At 38.1% G+C, this 22,085-nt stretch overlaps 1 protein-coding gene across 7 annotated transcripts; it reads left to right on the forward strand.

Moving 5' to 3' along the window:
• The first annotated feature begins 325 nt into the window (after nt 1-325).
• Nucleotides 326-20,989, forward strand: SLC35A5 (solute carrier family 35 member A5). 7 transcript variants are annotated; one of them, XM_020890882.2, is made up of 7 exons: nt 326-577; nt 1,413-1,558; nt 6,297-6,395; nt 7,719-7,852; nt 10,510-10,577; nt 17,177-17,957; nt 19,332-20,989. In XM_020890882.2, exons 2-7 carry the CDS (start codon nt 1,432-1,434, stop codon nt 19,398-19,400), a joined length of 1,278 nt encoding a protein of 425 aa, XP_020746541.1. In that variant the 5' UTR covers nt 326-577; nt 1,413-1,431; the 3' UTR covers nt 19,401-20,989. The 7 variants fall into 7 exon arrangements, with proteins under 7 accessions (XP_020746541.1, XP_020746539.1, XP_020746540.1 ...); XM_020890880.2 differs by lacking the exon at nt 326-577 and adding an exon at nt 669-826; XM_020890881.2 differs by lacking the exon at nt 326-577 and adding an exon at nt 669-826 and having other exon boundaries at nt 7,722-7,852.
• The last annotated feature ends 1,096 nt before the right edge of the window (nt 20,990-22,085 follow it).

Consider the following 22,085-nt stretch of genomic DNA (forward strand, 5'->3'; position numbering starts at 1 on the left):
CGCCGCGCCGCGCGACGGCAGGGCGCGCGCTCCTCTCGCCCCAAACAGCGCGCCACAGGCCCGGCCCAGCTATCACCTGGCGGCGATTGAGGGCGACTGGGCCGAGTCGGCGGGGAGAAGCGGGCGCACGCGCACCCCTCGCCCTCTAGGGAGCTGTCTTCTCCACCAAGCGTCACTCGCGCCCCTTCCGGCTTCCCCTTCCTCTCACTCTCTTGCCGTAGCTCCGCCGCCAACTGGGCCTCACGTGACACAGGACTCTTCCCGACACGTGACGCCAGAAAGGCCGCGCTGGGGAGGGATCCGGTTGCTTCTCCCCTCCCTCCCGGAGCGTAACACTGAGCGTGCCTGCGCAATGGGCGGCAGGTCCGCTCTCTCCGCGTCGGTCGTTATTGTGCTTTTTGTTCCGGAATAGGAGGGTCTTTTCCAGAGGCCTATTCGCCTTTCTTTTCCTCCCATAGCTCCCTCGCCTTATGGACCCTAAAAGCTGCCGCCGCTGCTGCTGTTGCTGAGCTAGACAGTTATCGTCTCAGCTCTAGGATGTGCGTTCTTCCACTAGAAGCTCTTCGAAGGGACCGAGGTAACCGCGCCCCCCCCGCGCCCGGGGCAAAGTGCGCGTGCGTTTGAGGGAAGGGCGCAGCAAACCAGATCCCTCTTGCGCATGTGTGACAAGAAGGCGTTCCTAGATGACAGAGAGAAACCTGTCCTTACCGAGAAGGGGAGGTGTCTCTGGCCACTGCAGGGTTAGGCCCGCTTGGGCTGCGGGTGTTGTCATTTTCAGCCCGTCTCCCATCAGTTTCCCACGTCCTGTGCGCTGTCTTTATACTAGGTTAGTTTGGGCAAGTTAATTATCCTGTCTAGAGTTTGGTAGCCTTAATATATCGAAAGAAGGCCTTAGAGTCATTGATATTTAAGTCGTCTTCTACTTTCAACAGTAATTCAGTATAAATTAACAGTAGTGTTTCGGATATTTCCATTTGGTCTTTATGGCAACGAAATCTTTACCAGCAAGCGCTTTTTCATCCTATGGAAAGACGCTACTGAGGAGAAAAATAAAAATCTGAAATTATCTTCTAGAGCAAAGTTGCTCATAAGAATGAAAGTTAAAGCATTGTTTTTCTGCAGAATTCTGCAGTCCTAAAGCACCCTTCTAAAGTGTCCAGGTTAGAGGGCAGCACTTCTAACCTGGCTCCTGTGTTTATTGCCGGAGTTCCCCCGTCCTATCAGAGATTTGATAAAATTGACTCTTTCATTTCATTTTCCCTGGTATCTCTTGTACTCCTCAACTTTTGGTTTAGGTATAGCCATAGCTAGACACCTAAAAAAATTCTTTTTCTGTTCTTCACAGTAAGTGGTACTTGTATTATGCTTAATCTGCCAGCATGGTTGCTCATGAATTTATTATTCTCTTTAAGGGAATTAGAAAACAGTGGAATGGAAAACAATTGTGCTCATCCCATGTTAAGCGCCTCGTCAGCAATGTATACATTCCTGCTGGGGGCCGTATTCATTACTTTAAGTTCAAGTCGCATCCTACTGGTAAAATATTCAGCTAATGAAGGTAAGTTAAATTTGGAATATGTATGGGGTACTTCCATCTAACTGCACATTATCTTGTTTTTAGTTTCCTTGTGGATGGGGATAATACCCTTAAAAGTTGGCCACCATCTGGTGGCTCAGATGGTAAAGAATCTGCCTGCAATGTGGGAGACCCCAGTTCAGTCCCTAGGTGATGAAGATTCCCTGGAGAGGAGAATGGTAACCCACTCCAGTGTTCTTGCCTGGAGAATTCCATAGACAAAGGAACCTTGTGGGCTACAATCCAGAGGGTCACAAAGAGTCTGACAGGACTGAGCAACTTTCACTTTCATCTTTAAAAGCCCTCTGCTTTATGTAAATGATAAAACATGTTTAAATATGATTCTTTAGTCTTGCATTCCTCACCAAGAAAAATTTTTGATGCTGAGTAAAATTTGGGTCAGTTAAGTACAGATCAAAACTTTTGCAGAATAGATCATAACATCTGACTGTTGCTTCAGTCAGCAGGTGTTTCTGAGCCTATAGCAATAAATAACTTATTTTGAAATAGACAAGAGATAAATTTGGACACCTGATATTTGTAAGGTACTATTTTAATTACATTATCAGTGGAACAGTACAGGTTATTAGCTTTGGTAAATATATACTCAAGAAATCTTTTATTATTACTGATGTAAAAATTTATATTTTAACAGCTTAATTCACACTGGGCTAAATGTTAGTATTAAGGTTCAAAATGCATAAGATGTAGACCTTATTCTCAAGAATTCACAGTTTATTAGTAGAGAAATACATGTAAATGCATTAAGAAAATACAGTATAATAAGTGCAGTTCTATACTAAAAATGCAGAGGTAGTTTAGAGTAGAAGGTGATATATTCTGTCTGAGAGAGCTTGGTGTGGACTGCAAAGAGATCAGGGAACACTTCCCTGGTAAGGTGATAGTTGACCTACAAGAAGACAAGGTGGGAAAAGGTATTCAAAACAGAAGCAGCAGCCTGTAAAAATGGACAGATGTATCAAGAAGCAGAATGGATTGTGAGAGCATGTCATTCAGAATTACTGAGAAAAAATTTTAAGGACTTGGAGGAGAGGAGAAAGGAATGCTTGGCTAGAGAGGGCAGTAATGATCACATAGTTGAGGACTCCATAGGCCATGCTAAGGATCTGACACTTTAGGCTGTAGATTCTGGGGCACAGGGAGTACTTGGAGAACTGTAAACAGCTGGATAAAATGAGAAAGACTGTTATAATAGCTGGGTGAAGACAAGACTAAAGGAAAAGAGAAGTAGCCAGTTGGGGAGTTATTACAAATTCGAGCCATAGATGATGACAACTAATGAAGGATTTTAAAGTGGGAATAGAGAAAAGAGGATCGATTCAAGAAATATTCTAAACATAGAGAACACAGGACTTGAAAATTCCCTGGTGGTCTGGTTTTAGGACTCCACTCTCTCACTGCACAGGGTCCTAGTTCAATCCCTGGTCAAGGGAACTAAGATCCTACAAGCTGGTGTGACCAAAAAAAGACAGGACTTGGAGAGTGTATTGAATGTGGAGGTTGAAGGAGATGAAGTATTGGATAGTTCATTCAGAGCTTTCTGGTTTAGATGCCCAATAGACTAATGATGCTCCCAACTGAGATGGAGACCAAGGAGAAGGAGAAGATTGGACAGAGCTCATAGAGGTTAAAATTTTAGCCCTTGTACCTCACATGAGGCCAGGAGCTGTGTCCTGCAATGTCTAGCGCCTCACACATGTCAAGGAACTGCCAGTTTAGTGAATAAATAGAAGGTAGTCATTCATGTGGATATATTTAGTGAGCATTAAATGTTCCAGAACACAGATTTGGAAACATTAATATTAAATTGACATTTAAAACTTGATGAGCAGAGGGCTCATTCAGGGTAAGCACACGGAATGAGAAAATAAGAGCCAAGGATAGAAATCTGAGGAATGCCAGCGGTTAACAGGCATGCAAACACTCAGAAGGACCTTAAGAAGGAATTAGAAAGATGAGAGAACTAAATGCACATGACTTGTAGAAGGGAGTTTGAAAACGGGGAGAGAATTGCAACATCAGGATAAGATAAGGATTAAAACCTGCCCTTTGGGATTATTAATTAGAAGGCCTAATCTCAGGGACTAGTTAGTTGGAGTACTGAAGTGTGATCAGAAACCAGACTGTTCGGGGACGAGATGTGAGTGGAAAGTGGATATAATGGGGTTTTTGGTTTGTTTTTTTTTTAAGTTGGTAATTTTGAGCATATTTGTAGTAGAGGAGAAGAAGGCAGTTAATAGAAAGACAAAGAAGATACACTGAAGCCAGAGGAAATACTTACTGTAGCAAAGCCCCTGAAGAGAAGGGAAGGTTTTAATGGGGAGAATGGATGAATAGTGAGGCCATGGCTGTCCTCTCTGGGACTGAAGAGAAACCAATAAGGATGGGTATTGTGTAGACAAGATTGTGAGTGTGGGTAGAAGGTGAGTGGAATGATACCGTGGCATGATTTTGAATCAACCGTGAGAGAAATACAAGGAAAAAAACAAAAAACAAGAATGAGTTAAAGAGCGATGACAAGAGTTTGAAAGTTGTGATCTGAGGCCCTCCATTTTTGTGTGTGCATGTATGCTCATGTATATCATGCCAGAGAATAATGCAAGTATTGTTGGAGAATAATAGAATGTGATTTCAATCTAGCTTTGAGCTCAGAAAAGGGATGAGGAGACGTTCTTAGCTAAGCTTTTAATGATGGACAAAGTTTAAGAGACAGTTAAGTAAGTGCCTGTAGTACAGAACCCTTAACTGCCAGGTATAGAAAGATGACTAACATGGTCCCTGTCTTATTAGAAGCTTACATTTTAAGGGTAAGACATACAACATAAAAAATAACCATAATGAAATGTTACAAGCACTGTTAAAAGATTTATAGACAGTTTCCTGAAAACTGGGTTCATCTCTTGGTGGATGTTGAACCAAAAGATACAACTAAGCCAAAGATCAGGAGAAGAAAGGATTTGTTACTTGTAGCAAGTAAGAACACCAGAGAGCTTTCCCAAAGCAGTGTCTCCCCAAAAAGCAGAATTGGGGAAGTTTTAAGTTAAGGTGCATTTTATGAAGGGGCTTGGCTTATTGACAGAATCCAGACTTTAGCTGACTGAAGTTGCAAGGGGCAGAAAAGGTCAACATCATCATCCCTTAGGTTCTGGTTGATCTGGTAGGTGAACACTGCAGTCTCATCTTTACCATTGAAACTGAACTGGGAGTCTTTAAAACTGATATGGTTGAGTATCTTATGAACTGATATCTTTACTGATGTCACTTTTCTTGACTGATAACAGTTTATTACTACATTCTTTTGTTTCCATAAAATTCTGAATTATTGAGACCTGTTCAAAGATAAGCATTGTGGCCAAGTTTAGGTTACAAGATGACTTAAGCTAAAAATGGCCACTCATGTCAAGAGAGCCATGCCTGTTCTTTCTCCAGCGACCCCTGACTTCATCTGCTTACAGTAGTGCTTCAGGATTGGAGATGAATAAAGGATTGATTATGCATGGGTTGAGAGGGTGAGGGAAAACCACAGAAAAGAGGAAGAAAAAATGTTCTGGGAAGAAAGAATGTTGAGTTGGCTTTTTTCCTTTCTACTTGGCCAGTTTGGGTTTTTCATATGACAACCAAGGGAAACAAGCAAATATTTTTTAAAAAGTACATTCCTCAAAATAGTACTGGATAAAATTTATGTTTGTCCTTGGCAAAATTATACAACAAGTTGTTTGTAAGCATTTGGAAAACAGAAGTAATAGCTAAGTCAGTATATACTAACCAAATCTCATTTCCTAATTAGATTGACTTGTAAGTTGGGACATCTCTTACTAATGTGTCAGTGGGTTTGGATATGTCTGAGAGCATGTTCGTCCACCCCAGAGCCCTGGGCTAGTTGCCTCTTGCCTCAGGTTGCTTCCTTCTTGTGACCTCAACATCTGTTTATCCCAAAGTGCCTAACTAATAATGTTTTCCATGTGGACAATCATATGAAACAGATAGGAAACCTCTGAGTTAGGGAATATCACAGAATGTATGTTGGTTTAAGCAAGGCACATAAGACACATAAGAGGAACCATGAGCTGGGTGATAATTCAGCTATGTAAGTTGACAGCTGGTTGATGAATCAGGCCCTGATTGTTAATTAATAGTCCATTTAGAAGGTGGTCTCTAATGCCATACCACAAAGCTTTCTTTGCTGGTAGCCCTAGCCCCCTTAGCACATTTTTCAACAATTTGAATGAAAACATGAGAGATGTAGTTCTCAATTTCAAGGATAATAAAATACTGAGGTAGGGCTAACTAACACATTAGGTGAATTGATTCAAACATCGGAAAGAACAAAGCCAACTGGATGAAATGTAATGTAACCAGTATTAAAATCTAACTATTAAGTTTAGAAACAACTCTAAAATTATTAAATATTAATGTATGTAAGCTAATATGGGTTTATGTAGGTTTCCCTGGTGGCTCAGTGGTAAAGAATCTGCCTGCCAATACAGGAGATGCAGGTTCAATCCCTGGAAGATCCCCTGGAGAAGGAAATGGCAACCCACTCCAGTATTCTTGCCTGGGAAATCCCATGGACAGAGGAACCTGGCAGGCTACAGTCCATGGAGTCACAAAAGGATCAGACACAACTGGGCAACTAAACAACAACAAACATTATGTAGACCAAAATTTATAGTTAAAAAACATTTCTGTTTCATTTCAGAGAACAAATATGATTATCTTCCAACTACTGTGAATGTGTGCTCAGAACTGGTAAAGCTGGTTTTCTGTGCGCTTGTGTCATTCTGGGTTTTAAAGAAAGGTGAGTCTTGACATGATACTATATAACTGGTTAAAAACCAGAGAATCAAACAATTTTAGAACTGAAAGAAACATTTTATGTCAGTTAACCTAGCCCATTAATTGTATATATGAGGATGCTAAGATACAAATAGAAGTACGATTACCCATGTTTGGCAGGTAAGGAACAGACTCAAACAAAGTGTAAGGTGGTGCTGGGTAGGAGGAGGCAGAGCCCCAATTCCAACCCACATGTCCTAGCGTCCTGTCCACTGCTCTGCCTCTTGACTTGTTCCTGTGGTGGGTCCCATAGGGAGTTAATTTGTATTCAAGTTCAGGATCATCTAAATCACTGCCATCTCACTTGATATGTGCATACTGGACGGCAGTCCACATTTCATTTAGGGGAGGCAGCATACCACTTTTAAGTCAGAGAGAATATATTCTGGGGCAGATTATTTTACTTTTCTGAGTTCCAGTTTCATTAGCAATCAAATAGGCGTACTAATCCTTCCTTATATCTAAAGTAAGTAGCCTTTTGTTAATTCTCTAGTTACTGAACTTTACCTCTCTACTACTTTGGTTTGCCTTCCCACATCAGGTAAACAGAGAACTTAGACTGCTAAAAGCTTGCCCCAAAAGATGTCTTTTCATTTTTAAAAGTTTCCGTCTGTGTGACATTTCTAGTTGGTAGAATACATTTCTTATCTCATAAAATTTATACTAGGGCTTAAATATAAATTGACTTCTATCTTTTCATTTTATTTTACATTCTCTGTTAAGTACCTTCCTAAGTTTTTTGGAAACCTAGAGATAGGATAATAACTCATACTAGGACGAGTAAAAGTTAATTTTATCTACTCCCCTCTATTTAAGTTTTAGTCAGTATCTCCCTTTTGTGATTTCCTTCCCCCCCCCCCCCACACACACACAGCCTCCCCAGGGTAAAAAAATTCCAGCGCGAATGATTGATTTTTCTTTCCACTTAAAAATTTTAACTGGTTGATCTCTTTTGGCTTTATGCTCAGAGTAGTAAGAGAAACCATAAGGGTATTCTGAGTTGCGTTCTTCAGTGATACATCTATCTCAGGTTAGCAGAAATTAAGAAAATCGTAATTCCTAAGGTGTTGCTGATATCAGTGATGGGCACAGTGGTGGGGTGAAGAAAGACAGTAATGAAATCCTGTGTTGTTCTTGATTTCTCAAGACTAATAGTCACTTATGAGAGCAAGTTTGTTAAGCCTCTTTTAAAGAATTGTGTCAGGAGTCAATATAAGTTACTTTCTCTAAAAGTTCGTGCATTCTTATCAAGGTCATATACTTACTGCTGTATTTCTTTCTCTAGAAGATCATCAAAATAGAAAGTTGAGATGTGGTTCCTGGAAGGAATTCTTTAATTTCATGAAGTGGTCCATTCCTGCCTTTCTTTATTTCCTGGATAATTTGATTGTCTTCTATGTCCTTTCCTATCTTCAGCCTGTAAGTAAATAATGACAAAGAAAATAGCACTGAAAAGACAAGAGAAATAAATCCCAGAACTAACCTTTTTCTCTTTTTTAATTGTTTACCTTACCTTTGTTACTTTCTCATTGCCTCACTGACCTTCCTAAGGTTTTACCAGAATCATCTGAGCACAGCCAATCCACTTGCCAGACTCTCCCACTATGAAAGATAACTATTAAACTGTGCTGACTGATCTGAGGGAGCTGCTTCCTGATCCCTGAATCTAGAGCCATCTCTGTGTAACCTTAACCTATCTGCCTATTTTCTGAGCAATCCTGTGGTCATACACCTCTAATGCTAATCTCAATACCCAGGACCTCTAAGCTGACTCGAGTGTTGAACTCAGAAAATTATATTCTCAGTGCTCTTATACTTGTTTTAATGTGGTTTATATGTATTCTATTGGTATGATTTTCTTTTTGTGTTAGTCCTGTCATTTAACCAACAAGTTGTTTAAGGGTAGAGATTCTATCCTCCCAATCTAAATGCTATCCATAACTGATAATACTAGAAATGCTTCTTATCTCTTCTGGCATTCCCTGTGCCAATTTAGAGAGCCACTAGTAATCAAAATTAAACTTTGGTCTTCTGCTTTTGGAGCAGGAAGTGGCAACCCACTCCAGTATTCTTTGCCTGGAGAATTTCATAGATAGAGGAGCCTGACAGGCTACAGTCCATGGGGTCTCAAACAGTTGGACACAATTGAGCGATTAACACACATTTCTGCTTTTACTTATTATTCATTTGGGATCACATATATTTTTTCCCCTCTCTAGTTTTATTTTATAAAATGAAGGTTTCTGTTGCTGCATTTAACAAAATTGTGTTTTATTTTAAAGAGCAAATTCATTCATTTTGATTATAAGTAGGATTTCTGTTGACACTAATCCTGTATTTGAAGCCTCTTTAGGTATAGCCAAATCAGTTTGAGAGTGGGGTGAAAAGGAGGGTTCAAGAAGGCACTGAGGTGGAGAACAGGAGTTTGATATTTTTGCACAATTTAGAAGATTAGAACCAGGCAAAAACAAACTGCTCTATAAAAATAGAATAATGTTACCATACTAACCCAAAGGCAAGGACCTGGGCCAGAGGAACACCTGAAGTTCCTTCACCTGTGGTGCATTTTATTAGTAAGTGTTCATTGCATCTAAACTGTGTCCTCTTCTAAATTCTTTCACTTTTGTTTTTCAGATCTGAGAATTCCTGTACCCAACAAATAAGTTTTCACATTCAACAAGTATATGTTTGTCGTGTTTCATTGGTGTCTAACAGACTAGCTCTAAATTTATACTGCTTTGCTAAATCCCCAGTACTGAAGCAAGATTGCAGCTTCCTTTTCTTACAACTTATTGCTTTGCTCTTACTTCCCGATTGCTTACAAACACAAATACTACAAAATAAATCCCCTGGCATACATACTGTGTGTATTGCTGTGCCCAAGCCTAGTGGGAAAGAATTAGAGATGCATGGCAGTTTGGGGGCAAAGAGCTCTGATATTTTGTTTATTCTGTACTACTGCCATGGATAGAGTGGATACCAGTGCCCCAGGCCAGCAGGCTGTTTTAATTGTGTATCTTTGCCTGCTGTTACTGTGACTGACAAGAGCCACCACTTTCCAACTTAGCAGCCACATACTTTTCTCATCTCCTCTTATTCACCTCCTAACCAGGGGTTCGCAAGCATTTATCTACAGAGAAAATCTTAAAATAATGGTTCCCGTAAAAATGGAGTGGAAAAAGAGCAATGTTGCATTCTTGGAGTTTTTGCTAGTTTTTATTGGATTTACTCATTTCTCTCATTCAGCTGTATATTAGTCATGTTTACTGGTTGTATAAATTGTGGAAACTCTCTAAGGTTTAATCAATGTAAAGTGACAAGGAAGGCAGTAGGACTTGTTTTTGAAAATAATTAACATTGTCAGATCCAGTTATGAGGATAATGATTAATTTCATACTTTCTGGGCCAAAATGTACATATATTCAGATTAATATTCTCATGTGCAATTTGACTAAATTCAGAGAAACAAACCTTTATAAAAAATCTGGCTAGCACCTTTCTAATTTTTTCCCAAAATGGGACTAAATCCAAAGGACTGTCAAGTATGAGTTTGGTAATGAATCACTGATATTGAATCACTATAGTTCAACCAAGTAAATTGATTTCATTCTAGAACATTAAACCTGCCTAAAAACCTATACCTCTGTCTTCGTATTGTATAAATGAGCCTAATAGTACTTGCCTTTTCTCTCTATCCACAGAATCAGCATTAAAAGGCTATATAAATCTCTTTGAGGGCTTGAAAAAGTATGCTTTATAGTCATGGTAACCATTATTTCTGGACTTAAACCTTTAGAGTTTATAAGTATTTCCAGATCTGCTCATACAGATTATTGCTCAGGCATTTGCTGAACTTCAACACATTTTCAAAGCCTGTACAATGATTTGATCATATCTGCATAAATTCAACCAGCAATAAAAATAAAATTTAATCCTCTAGTGAAGTAGTTGCCCTAATAATCTCTCTGGGTTTTGACCAAAAAGCTTTTTTGGTCAGGTGAACTTGCACCAAGCTCAGAGATTTCTAAGGTCAGTGCTTTGTTTGGATTGTAACTCTATCTTCTCTTTCTTTCTAGGCCATGGCTGTTATCTTCTCAAATTTTAGCATTATAACAACAGCTCTCCTATTCAGGATAGTGCTGAAGTAAGTAACTTGTTGTGAAAGCATATATCATACTTTAAAGTGGCACCGCCTTGTTTCAGATGATATACCCTCTGGAATCCCAAGGCTGGGATTTTATTGCTAATTGGCTTTGTGTATTGGGCACGTTGTCTAACCCATCTGAAAAGCAGCTGCAGTGTTAGCATGCGATTCAGTGTTTGAAATGTTTTTCCTTAGCATCTCAGAAAAAGAGACGAATGACTGTATTTTAATTATTTTAGTTTTTAGTGCCAGATTTTCAACAAAGAATTCATTAGTTTTTGTTTTTTTTTTTAAACAGAATCTCTGTACATTAATAGGGAACCAAGAAGTTCCTAAAATTAATGTATTTGTTATTTGGAGTTTGGAGATGATAAAAAGTGACAAATTGTCTTTATTAAAGTCCTTGAGATAAGTATGTTATTTAAGCTCTAACTGGCAGAGGATTTGCAACAAGTTTAAATAGGCTCTGCTGCAAAGCAAAGGCCAGAATGTCCTAAGGTGATATAGGATCTGGGTACTTAACTCCGGTTTAATTTGTTGTTTAATGATGGTGGTAATAATGGAAAATAAAATAACTTTTTGTTATATTTGTTATGATTGTTTTAATTTTACATTCACTTTCTGTTTTCGATTTCTTTCTGTCTACTGTGACAGAGTGTTTTCATGATTGATGTGCACAGAAGGGTGAAAGGCTTGGTACATAGGCACTCAGCAGTTATTTGTGGAATCCCTTGATGCATTCAGTTTAGAAACTGTATGATATTCTTGAAAGATTTTCTTTTACCTTGAGAAAGCATTCAGTTTAATGGTTGATGTAAGATATGGGGAAAAAATGAACATAGCATTTCAACCAATTTAAATGTTAGAGTAACTGAAATGTGCTTTTGCATCACTTTCTTCATTTATGAATTGTGAGAATAGTTCAGTCCAACTAGTAAGTAAAGAATGCTAATCCAAAAACATTTTATAGTCTTTAAAATCAGCATGAATGTCACTTAGTAGGATAAAAGTTGGCTTATATGTAAGCAGTTATATTTTTATATTGATTCCTGTGATAAAATTGAGATTCATTTCCGTAAAGGAAAAATTATTGGCTCTGACACACAAAAAGGCTCACTATTAGGGGAACAATGGTTTAAAAAACATGCATTTTTTGTTCTGTTTGAGGTTTTTTTTACCTTTAAGTTAAAAAAATGTTTTTTCCTATGAAATGACAATTTATGAGTATGCATGGTGTTACTATGTAATGCATAAGTATTATGCCAAAATTACATTAATTTAAAACTGATTTTACCAAAGAGAGGGTTAAAAGTATGTTATTGCCTGGCTTGATATTGGCCAGTAGCTCTAGCTGTGCCCAGAATTGGTTGGTTTTTTTTTTAGTGACTCCAGAGCATGAGCAGGGCCATAGGCAGAGGTGAGGGCCACTTGGAAAAGCCCTGCCCAGGGTGCCCTGACTGCCATGTGGACAGCTATACGGGGAGGCTGTCCGTCAGGCAGTGACCAGAAAACCCTAACGCCTCCACAGGGCCTCTCCACCCTGTTTTAACTTAATCCCATAAGGACCCCTAATGGTAGGTTCAGTTAGACTGAGTCTGCCTGGAGCCCGGATCCACTAAGCATTTTGCAGCCTTTGAGCAGCTCCCCTTGGCTGCAGAGGAGGGAGTCTAGGTGAATAGGCTGGGGGCAGAGAGGTAAACAACATTATGAACTATAGTTCAAACTTCTTTCTTCATGTATTTTACCTTTTAATAAAATTCAAAGCAGTAATATTGATTCTTAGGCATTTGTTTACTTTGTTGTTAGTATCTTTGGTTTTTTTTAAGCTTTATATTTTGTATTGGGGTATAGCTAATTAATAGTGTTATGATAGTTTCAGATGGACAGCAAAGGGACTCAGCCATACATAGTATGTGTATCCATTCTTCCCCAAACATCTCTCCCATCCAGGGTATACAGTAGGTCCTTGTTGGTTATCCATTTTAAATATGGCAGTGTGTACATGTCCATCCCAAACTCCCTAGTATCCGTTCACTCTATTCTTTCCCTCTGCAACTGTAAGTTCATTCTCTAAGTTTGTGAATATCTCTTTGTTTTGAATACTTAGAAGTTACTTGGATTAAAGAAACAATAAATCGCTCCATTTTTATTATTTCCAGGAGCTTTAGTTTAGTTCTGAGAGTGGGTCTTAGTTTGAGTAATTCACAAATCAGCCTGAAGTTACTTGAAATAGTAGAGCTAAAATATGATAATAAATCTAATAATGTATTTTATTTAAATACCTTTTAAGTATTACCTGTTAATACATTTTAAAATTAACCTTGTTCTATTTTGATCTTTTTGTTGGTGGTAATGTATGTTGCTTGTTTTCCCCTATGTAACTTAATTTTTGTGACTCTTTGATGGTCTTTTGTGATAAAATTTTGACCTAAAAATAGTTTGTTTTTCACAAGTTTTTAATTTTTTTTGCCATAAATAACTCACTTAGAATATTGAAGATCTTGTCTTATACTTGATTCTGGCAAAGCCATCAAATACATTTCCCATACAGATAAAGAGTATAAAGGCTATACATGTAGAAAAAAAATAAGTCCAATGACTAATGCAGGAATTTACTTGCAAGAATTTGAAAGTGAGAAAAACAAAAATGCCACTATCAAAATGTCTTATTCTAAACCCCATGTGATGCATAGATTCCTTCTTTGAAGTATAATTAATGATTCAAAGTGGAAATATGACGAGCATGCCTCAAAGCCCCGTTGCTTTGCTCTTAAGGCTTGGCAGAGTTGTATAATCTTGTTTGCTAGGCTTTAGAGAATAATACTTCAACCTGAACATCGAGATTTGGGAACAGAACCAGGAACAACACTTAATTTTACCTAAAGAATGTATATGAGTTTCTCTGATTTCTTCAAAGGGCAGGGAAAAAAATTATTAAAAAATACATTTTGAAACTTTGATGGGTATCTTGGAAGTTGTGGTAAACTTTACGTTCAGAAGTAGCAGGAGAAACAAAAGTGCCACTCAGTAATATAAGCATTTCCCCAAAACCATTCATTCACATGATAAATATTTTCTATAATTTCTCATGATAAATATGTCCCTGGTCATCCTCTGTGCTAATTAGAAAGGTTTGATGTATGGTTTCTTGAAAAAAGTTTTTTTTTCCACTTAAATATTTTCTTGCTCTGCCTTGGTTTATCACCAAATATGGTGTATATATGTATTGTGTGTATATGTATGTACACATATATGCACACTTTAGAAAATTTAACTTAAGATATGTGAATTTCCATTCATCATTCCTTTGATGAAGAGCTAAGGCCTTTCCTTTGTGTGTGTCTGGGATTTGCCAATGGGGTTGCTTGAACCTACTGTATATTACACATCATCCATGGTTTTCCAGTTCCAATTTCTTTAAAGTGGAACAAGCCTTAAAAATATTTTTTAGTAGATTCTTTATTATTCGTTCCCCAATCTTAAAACTAACTCACCTGCACCTAATTCAAAGGCAGTTGTTTTTTTTTTAAATCTTGTGATTTGCCTTTATTCTTCTTAAAACTTTCAACTTAGTTTTCATAAAAAGAGCAATCCTTTTCTTTCACACATAATTTATGGTTTCTATAATCATTAAACTATATGATTAGAATAATGAGCTCACCTGGCCAAAACACGTTTTGGAACGGACACTTTTTTTGAACAAAAAGTTCACTTGGGAGGAGAGGCCCTCGGGTTCAGCAAGCAGCCTTCCAGCCATAAGCGTTCAGCTCTGCACATCAATCTGAATGTTTCACAGAGCAGTGGAGATGTCAATTGAGTGTCACTGTTGTTCTGTTTCTAAGTTGTGTCTGACTCTGCAACCCCATGGACTGCAGCACGCCAGTCTACCCTGTCCTTCAGCACGCCAGTCTTCCCTGTCCTTCACTATCTCCATGAGCTTGCTCAAACTCATGTCCATTGAGTTGGTGATACCATCCAATCATCTTATCCTCTGTTGCCCGCTTCTCCTCCTGCCCTCAATCTTTCCCAGCATCAGAGTCTTTTCCTGTGTCGGCGTTTTGCCCAGGTGAGGTGCCAAAAGTATTGGAACTTCAGCTTCTGCATGAGTCCATCCCCTAAACTGAGGAGCACTCTTCTGTGCATAATCAGTCATCATTTCTAACAGCACAGATTCTCAGCTCACTTTACAGAGTAACTTACTGTTATATTTTCTTTGCTGAAAATCTATTTTCAGCCTAGTCCTTAGTAATTTTTAACCTTCCCCAGAACATTCTTGAATGAGTAATTATTTGTAGTAGGTACCATTTAGCTTGTATAAGGCTTTACTTTCTTAGCTTCTTTTTTCTCAGTGTCAATATTAGTGAAAATCTGTAGCTTCTAAAGGACCTATAGAGTATTATCATTGCCTCTTTTAACTTGATGCATAGTGATTGCTTATATGATGATTCTTATAAATTGAGCACCTCATCTGTGTCTTTTCAATTTCCATCACATTAGCTTTCTACCACTGAAGATGTACCACTTGCATCTTCAGAAATGTAACTGACTAGTTAACAGTTTCTGACCTCATGAAGTAGGACTATGCTAGTCCAATCACTAAGTTCTAGATCTGGTTATTTGAAAGTGTCTGCACAAGAAGACATATGATATTATGCTCAGATAGTGCTGCCTTTGAGACTGTTAGTTAGCAGTTTCACAGCATGAAACTCTATGGATGCATTGGTGAGGTCACACGTATTCCCATATAGGCATACTGGGTACTCAGAATTGTATTGATACATAAGACATGCATTGGTCCAGGAGGAGGACTTAACAAAACCATGACTCGGACTGCTTCATTGCTCTCATGAATACATGACCTTAGGGATGTCAGTTAACCTCTGAGAACCATTTCCTGCCCTAGAACAGACTGCCTGACCCATGGTAGATGCTGAACGAATGCTCCAAAATTCTTACTTCTAGTTCTCACCTGTTGCTTTGCACGTCTGCCTTTGTTTATGTTGCTCTATTCTTGGTATTCCTCTTCTTCATCTGATTGACTGATCTTCAAACTTGAAGATGTTGTCACCTCCAGAAGCCTCCTTGACTGTTCCCACCTGACTGCCATCCTCCTCTTTCCTTAGTCAATGTACATTCTTTTAGCCTTTAAATAGACTTTTGCCTCTGCCTGGATATATCACCAACTGTCTTTTCACATGGCAAGCTTAAGTTTATTTTTCATCTTTTGGCTTAAGTGTCATCTCCTCTTCAAAGCAATACCTGATTCTATTTACAGCCTCAAGTGTTCCTTCCTCAGTGTACCCTAGTTGTTCTGTTTATCACATGTCACATAAGACATTGTCATCATTTAGGTATGAATCTCCCTATTAAAGTGTAAATTTGTAGAGAATGGAGACCAAGTCTTTTTTCTGTTTGCAGAATTCCTGGCACATAGTTGCTACTCATGAAATGTCTGTTAAGCTGAATTCAGAAAATAGAACAATAATCATTGCATCCTCTTTTGCTCAAAATGTGTTGTTGGACAAAGTATATACTTTGTCAGCTGAAACACTAAAAAAATATATATATGTATATATATATATATTTAACTTGTCTTATCCAATAGTAGTTTGGGGTGTAATACCTTATGATGAGGCTATGGATCAGGGAGGTAGCTTCCTCCTTAAATCATTTCTGGATCATGAATACTTTTGAAAATATGACAGAGCTTTGAAGGGTCTCCTGGAGAGGGTAGGGAAGGCCAGAAATTCACCTATGTATTATAGAACCTTTCGCACACACTGTAAGAATTCACAGAAAAGTTCATCGTGTTTTCTCCTGATTCATGGAAACTATATTAAGAATTCCTGTTTTAATGTACTTCATTCCCAGATAAAAAGTGACTGTACCAAACAAGTAAGATCAGCTCTCAAGGTAGAAAGGAGACTTGGTTAAACATATAGGTTAGAAGGAAATTTACAATGTGAAAATCCCCTGAAGGAGGAAATGGCAATTCACTCCAGTAATCATGCCTGGAAGATTTCATGGACAGAGGAGCCTAGGGGAGGTTGCAAAAGAGTCAGACATGACTGAGTGATTAAACAACAGCTAGGAGAAATGACAATGGCAACCCACTCCAGTACTCTTGCCTGGAAAATCCCATGGACGGAGGAGCCTGGTAGGCTGCAGGCCATGGGGTCGCTAAGAGTTGGACATGACTGAGCAACTTCACTTTCATTTTCACTTTCATGCATTGGAGAAGGAAGTGGCAACCCACTCCAGTGTTCTTGCCTAGAGAATCCCAGGGACGGGGGAGCCTTGTGGGCTGCCGTATATGGGGTTGCACAGAGTCGGACACGACTGAAGTGACTTAGCAGCAGCAGGAGAAATGACTGGATGGTGTCAAGGAATAATTACTCTAAAAAGTGAATAAAAATAACAAGTTCAAGAAGCAGACTCACCCAACAGATTTCCTTTGAACTTGAATTGTAGAGAATGCTAGCAAAAATGGTGTGGTTCAGGCAACCAAGTACTCAAGTAATTGAGATTTCAGTAGAAATAGTTGATGTGGGAGGGGGGAAAATGAGTAATTAAAAATCTGCTTTTTCATCTTTGAACAGGAGGCATCTAAACGGGATACAGTGGGCTTCCCTCCTGATTCTGTTTTTATCTATTGTGGCCCTCACTTCTGGGACTGAGACCTCACAGCATAGCCTGGCAGGACATGGATTTCATCATGACGCCTTCTTCAGCCCATCCAATTCCTGTCTTCTCTTCAGAAGTGAGTGTCCCAGGAAAGACAATTGCACAGCAAAGGAGTGGACATTCTCTGAAGCTCAGTGGAACATGACGGCCAGAGTTTTCAGTCACATCCGTCTTGGCTTGGGTCACGTTCTTATTATAGTTCAGTGTTTTATTTCTTCGATGGCCAATATCTATAATGAAAAGATACTGAAGGAAGGGAACCAACTCACCGAAAGCATTTTCGTACAGAACAGCAAACTCTATTTCTTTGGCGTTCTTTTCAATGGACTGACCCTGGGCCTTCAGAGCAGTAACCATGATCAGATTAAGAACTGTGGGATTTTTTATGGCCACAATGCATTTTCAGTAGCCCTTATTTTTGTGACTGCATTCCAGGGCCTCTCGGTGGCCTTTATTCTGAAGTTCCTGGATAACATGTTCCATGTCTTGATGGCACAGGTCACCACTGTCGTCATCACAACGGTATCTGTTTTGGTCTTTGACTTCAGGCCCTCCCTGGAGTTTTTCTTAGAAGCCCCATCAGTTCTTCTCTCAATACTTATTTACAATGCCAGCAGTCCTCAAGGTGTGGAATATGTACCTAGGAAAGAAAGGATTCGAGATCTAAGTGGCACTCTTTGGGAGCGCTCCAGTGGGGTAAGTTTGTGAGGATGCTGCTGCTTCCCAAATTCAAAGCATGGTTATATGAGAAAAGAAATAGATCAGGGCTGTTTTATCACAGGACATATCTGATCTCTGTGAGTTTAAAAAATCATTCAACATTTGTTGAACTCCTTCTGTGTAAGGGCTCATGATAATACTGTAAGGGGTTGAAAAGAATTATAAATCAGAGTGCCAAGGGCCTTGTACATTAGCTGTATCATAGAATATTGTAGAGTCATAGAGCCAGAGATGCCTCATAGGTTATCTTATCTAGTTTCCATAGTTTTACAATGAAGAAACAGACTCCGAGAGGCTTACTGGGTGACAGATAGTAAGTGAAAGAACTTGTAACAAACCCATGAGGTCTGACTCCTTATCTATTCATTACCCTTATCGCTCTACCATAGTTGAGGATAAAAGCTTTGTTTATAAGAAAAGTTGATCTTTAACATTAGTAAGTCTTGTTAAATGTATCACTAAATTGAAAGCCTGGCTCCTATTTCTTGGTAGTTACTCAAACCAGAGTGTGCCTGAAGGATATGCCTTGTTTATCTCACTAAGAAGGTGGTCCCCAAAAGGATCTCTGCACATTAACCAAAACTGTTTTCTAGAAAAGTACATATGCAGTTATTCTGAATATTCTTCTAAGTGCTTATAATTGTTTTAGGAAGGTCTGCCAGTCATACTATTAGCAAATAAATGGTGATCACATATGTTTAAATATAACATGAGATAGAGTTGTCTATCTTGGTTTAAATTTATAGTTCTCATGAACACGTGAGATAGTTCACACAATGAATGTACTTCATGTGATAGTTCATACAGTGAACATTTTACTCTGAGAAAGTCAGCCTATTGCTTATTAGAGTTCATGGCAGAGCTTCCCTCATTAATGCCTCTTAAGTGATGATACGACAGATTCTTAAGGTGGAAAAACTAGAAGCCTGCTCTGATCTTAGTCAGAGTATAGATTTATAAATTCTGTGTTCTTTTCCAAAAGTCTAATAACACCGTTTGCCCTACTTTTTTAGGTAAAAGAAAATGAATTTAGGTAACAACACCTAGTTTATACCTATTTCTGCAACCTTTAGTCATTTCCCTTCAAGACCAGCAGAGGGCGCTCTTTACTTTGCTCTTGTTAACTTTGAAATTCAAATACATTGACGTGCATTCCAATTTTTATGATCTCATTATATGTCTAAAATTAACTTTCCAAGAATAAGTATTTATTTAATTTCATTTAGCCAGGTTATAGTTTAATTAAATAAAATCCATGATTTTTTAGTAAGGGTTATCATTAGTAATCATTAAAAATGGAGCATTTCTAGTATTGTCCTAATTAATTACTGATTTCATGTTTCATTTTAGGATGGAGAAGAACTGGAAAGACTTACCAAACCCAAGAGTGATATTGAATCAGATGAAGATACTTTCTAAGTGATACCCAAATAGTTGGCAGCTCTCACAAACATTTTCACTATGTGTGATGATTATCTTTTCACTTTGATAAACCAAGAACATTTCTAAAGCATAAAACTCTTTGCATATATATAACCATTCCCCAAATAATTCCACCCAAAGCTTAAAGGACCTAAAGGCTGAGAAGTTCTAAGGAACTGACATAAGTAATAGTATGGAGACTGCATTAATGACGTGATACTTAGTACATTGAGGGCTTACCGGGTGACACAGTGATAAAGAATCCATTAGAGGAGATGCAGGTTTGACCCCAGGGTTGAGAAGATCCCCAGGAGTAGGAAATGGCAACTTGCTCCAATATTCTTGCCTGGACAATTCTTTGGACAGAGGAGCCAGGTAGGCTATAGTTCATGGGGTCTCAAAAGAGTCAGATGTGACTGACACCCAAACACTTAGTAAGTCAAGATATATTTGCAGATTATTTTCCTCTTCTACCATTCAAAAAAAAGCTTGTGATGATCATGTTAGCTTTACCCTATAAGTATACAAATAGAGATCAGTTTGCTAGATATTCATAATTGTGTAGTTCTGCTCTGCATGCCATAGTCTTCCCTTTTTTATCATTATAAATATCATTTAGGTTGTCCTTTGAATTTTGAGGTCATGGAGATAGTCATTTTGTAATTGAAAAGCAATGTGACTCTTGCTAAAAAATTTGCTTGGAAGGCCACAACATAATTGAGAATAATGTAGTCTGTGCTAAATATTTTGCCAAAGAAACAATTTTCAACAAAAATCTCAGAATTTTAATTTTTAGGAATTTTCAGGGAATTTTATTTATTATCCTTTGATGCTTTTCTATACAAAAAAGCTTCAATTTAGGTGAAAGTTGGTTTCCAGTCCTGTTATCCCTTGTATTTTACATCAGTTAAACCAGCTGTGATGGGTTTTTTCTCCACAGTTTGAGCATGTTACTTTTGGATTATTCTATTTCAGAGAACTAATAAGCCACTTTTATTAGTTATTAAATAGAAGTTATGATTATTATATGTATTTATAGCATATTGTGTTCCTAAAGGTTAAGACACTGGCTTCAGATCATGCCAGACTGTTGGTAAAACTAGTGACGAAGAGTTCCTTTTAAGAGAGCCCCTTTGCAAACAAATGACTCTTACTGAAATCTGAATAGTGTTACTCTAAAAAGAGGAAGGCTAGTCATAAATAAAACACTTTATAGTAACTTATTACACACTTAAACTGCATGGTATTTTTAGAAGTATTTTTGCATGCATCCAATTGAGTCTATGAGGTAGAAAAGTCAGGTGATAGGTAATTTAAAAATGAGGAAACAAATGATTTGCCCAAGACTGTACAGCTGGATGGCAATAGGATAAGAGCTGACTTCAGCTAATAGGCCTGTGTGTTTACAGAGTGCTATACTGTAAATATGAGCTTTACGGTATCATTTTCATACAGTTTGTATGTCTTTTTCCCCCTAATTTTCATGCATATAAATATAATACTATTAATACATCTGTGATAGCCAGAATAATATGAATGGCAAGAGTTGGTGGAAATTTATAAATAAAATAATTATTAAACCCTTACCTTGTGTTGCCATTTTGTCATATGAGGTGGAATACAGAGTATTTTTAATTTCAAAACTTTTAAAACTTTCTCTTTCAGGAGATCTTGACTTCTGAGAATAACAAAATTCTTGCCTTAGTCATAGGTTTTCCATCAGAGTGCTGTGAGCAGGAAGATTACCTTATTATGGCAGTTCATTTTAAAGGCAAAGAAAATCAGCTCTAGGAAGACCTCACTTTGAAGAAATATAGCTTACAAAATATACTTATGAGACAGATAAAATTACAACAATATTATTTGTGAAGGTATTGCCTACAGAATATATTAAATAGCAGATTCCACTAATTTGTATAGATTGATTTTCTCATTTACAGTTACTTTTTTTCACCCTCCTTTTTAGGAAAGAATTGCTTGCCTAAAGTAAGGTTTACTGGTGCTAACTTACAAATTAGAAGGAAGGAGCTGGAAGTAATAAAGTGTGAAGTTCTGATGTGGATGCACTGGAGTATAGTTGACGCCTCAACACAGGTTTAACCTTCACGGGTCCGCTTACATGCAGATTTTTTTTTTCCAATAAATACGGTACTATATGATCACTGGTTGGTTGAATCCTCAGCTACTTAACTGAAGAGATGAAGGGCAGGCTGTAGGACTTGAGCATCCTCAGATTTTGGTATCCTCAGTGAGTCCTGGAACAAATCCCTCACAGATACCAAGGGACACCTGTATTTTGTGGGTGCTACTGTTTTAATAATAAGAGAATAATTCTCTTTGTACCTTCGTAAGGTACGAAGCCTAGAAACCACACCCTATTATCTTGGATGTTCCTATGTCAAGTGCATTATCTGAGAAGAACAATGGTCATGTGGAAGAAGTAACTTCTTTTCTGTTCTAAAGAACAAGTTATAGGGTAATGCTTATTCTCTCCTTAGAAGAAGACTCTTCTAACAAATGGTACTTTCCAACAATGGAGAAGGCCCTCCTGAAGAGTGGTAGAGAGGAGTAGTAGACTCTATCACTGAAGTGTTAAGGAGAGATTGTATCAACCAGATGATTCAGAAGCAATTCTGCCATTAGTATAGAAGTTGGACTAAGTTATTTCCTATTTTTAGATAC

Source organism: Odocoileus virginianus, chromosome 4 (genome assembly GCF_023699985.2).
Source record: "Odocoileus virginianus isolate 20LAN1187 ecotype Illinois chromosome 4, Ovbor_1.2, whole genome shotgun sequence".
NCBI lineage: Eukaryota > Metazoa > Chordata > Mammalia > Artiodactyla > Cervidae > Odocoileus > Odocoileus virginianus.

What these genes read in the sequence shown, in the direction of transcription:
- SLC35A5 (XM_020890880.2), top strand. Translation starts at nt 684, where the DNA reads ATGACAGAGAGAAACCTGTCCTTACCGAGAAGGGGAGGTGTCTCTGGC. An exon ending in AAAATATTCAGCTAATGAAG is followed by an intron (nt 1,559 to 6,296) that starts GTAAGTTAAATT and finishes GTTTCATTTCAG; the next exon opens with AGAACAAATATGATTATCTT. An exon ending in TTTGGGAGCGCTCCAGTGGG is followed by an intron (nt 17,958 to 19,331) that starts GTAAGTTTGTGA and finishes GTTTCATTTTAG; the next exon opens with GATGGAGAAGAACTGGAAAG.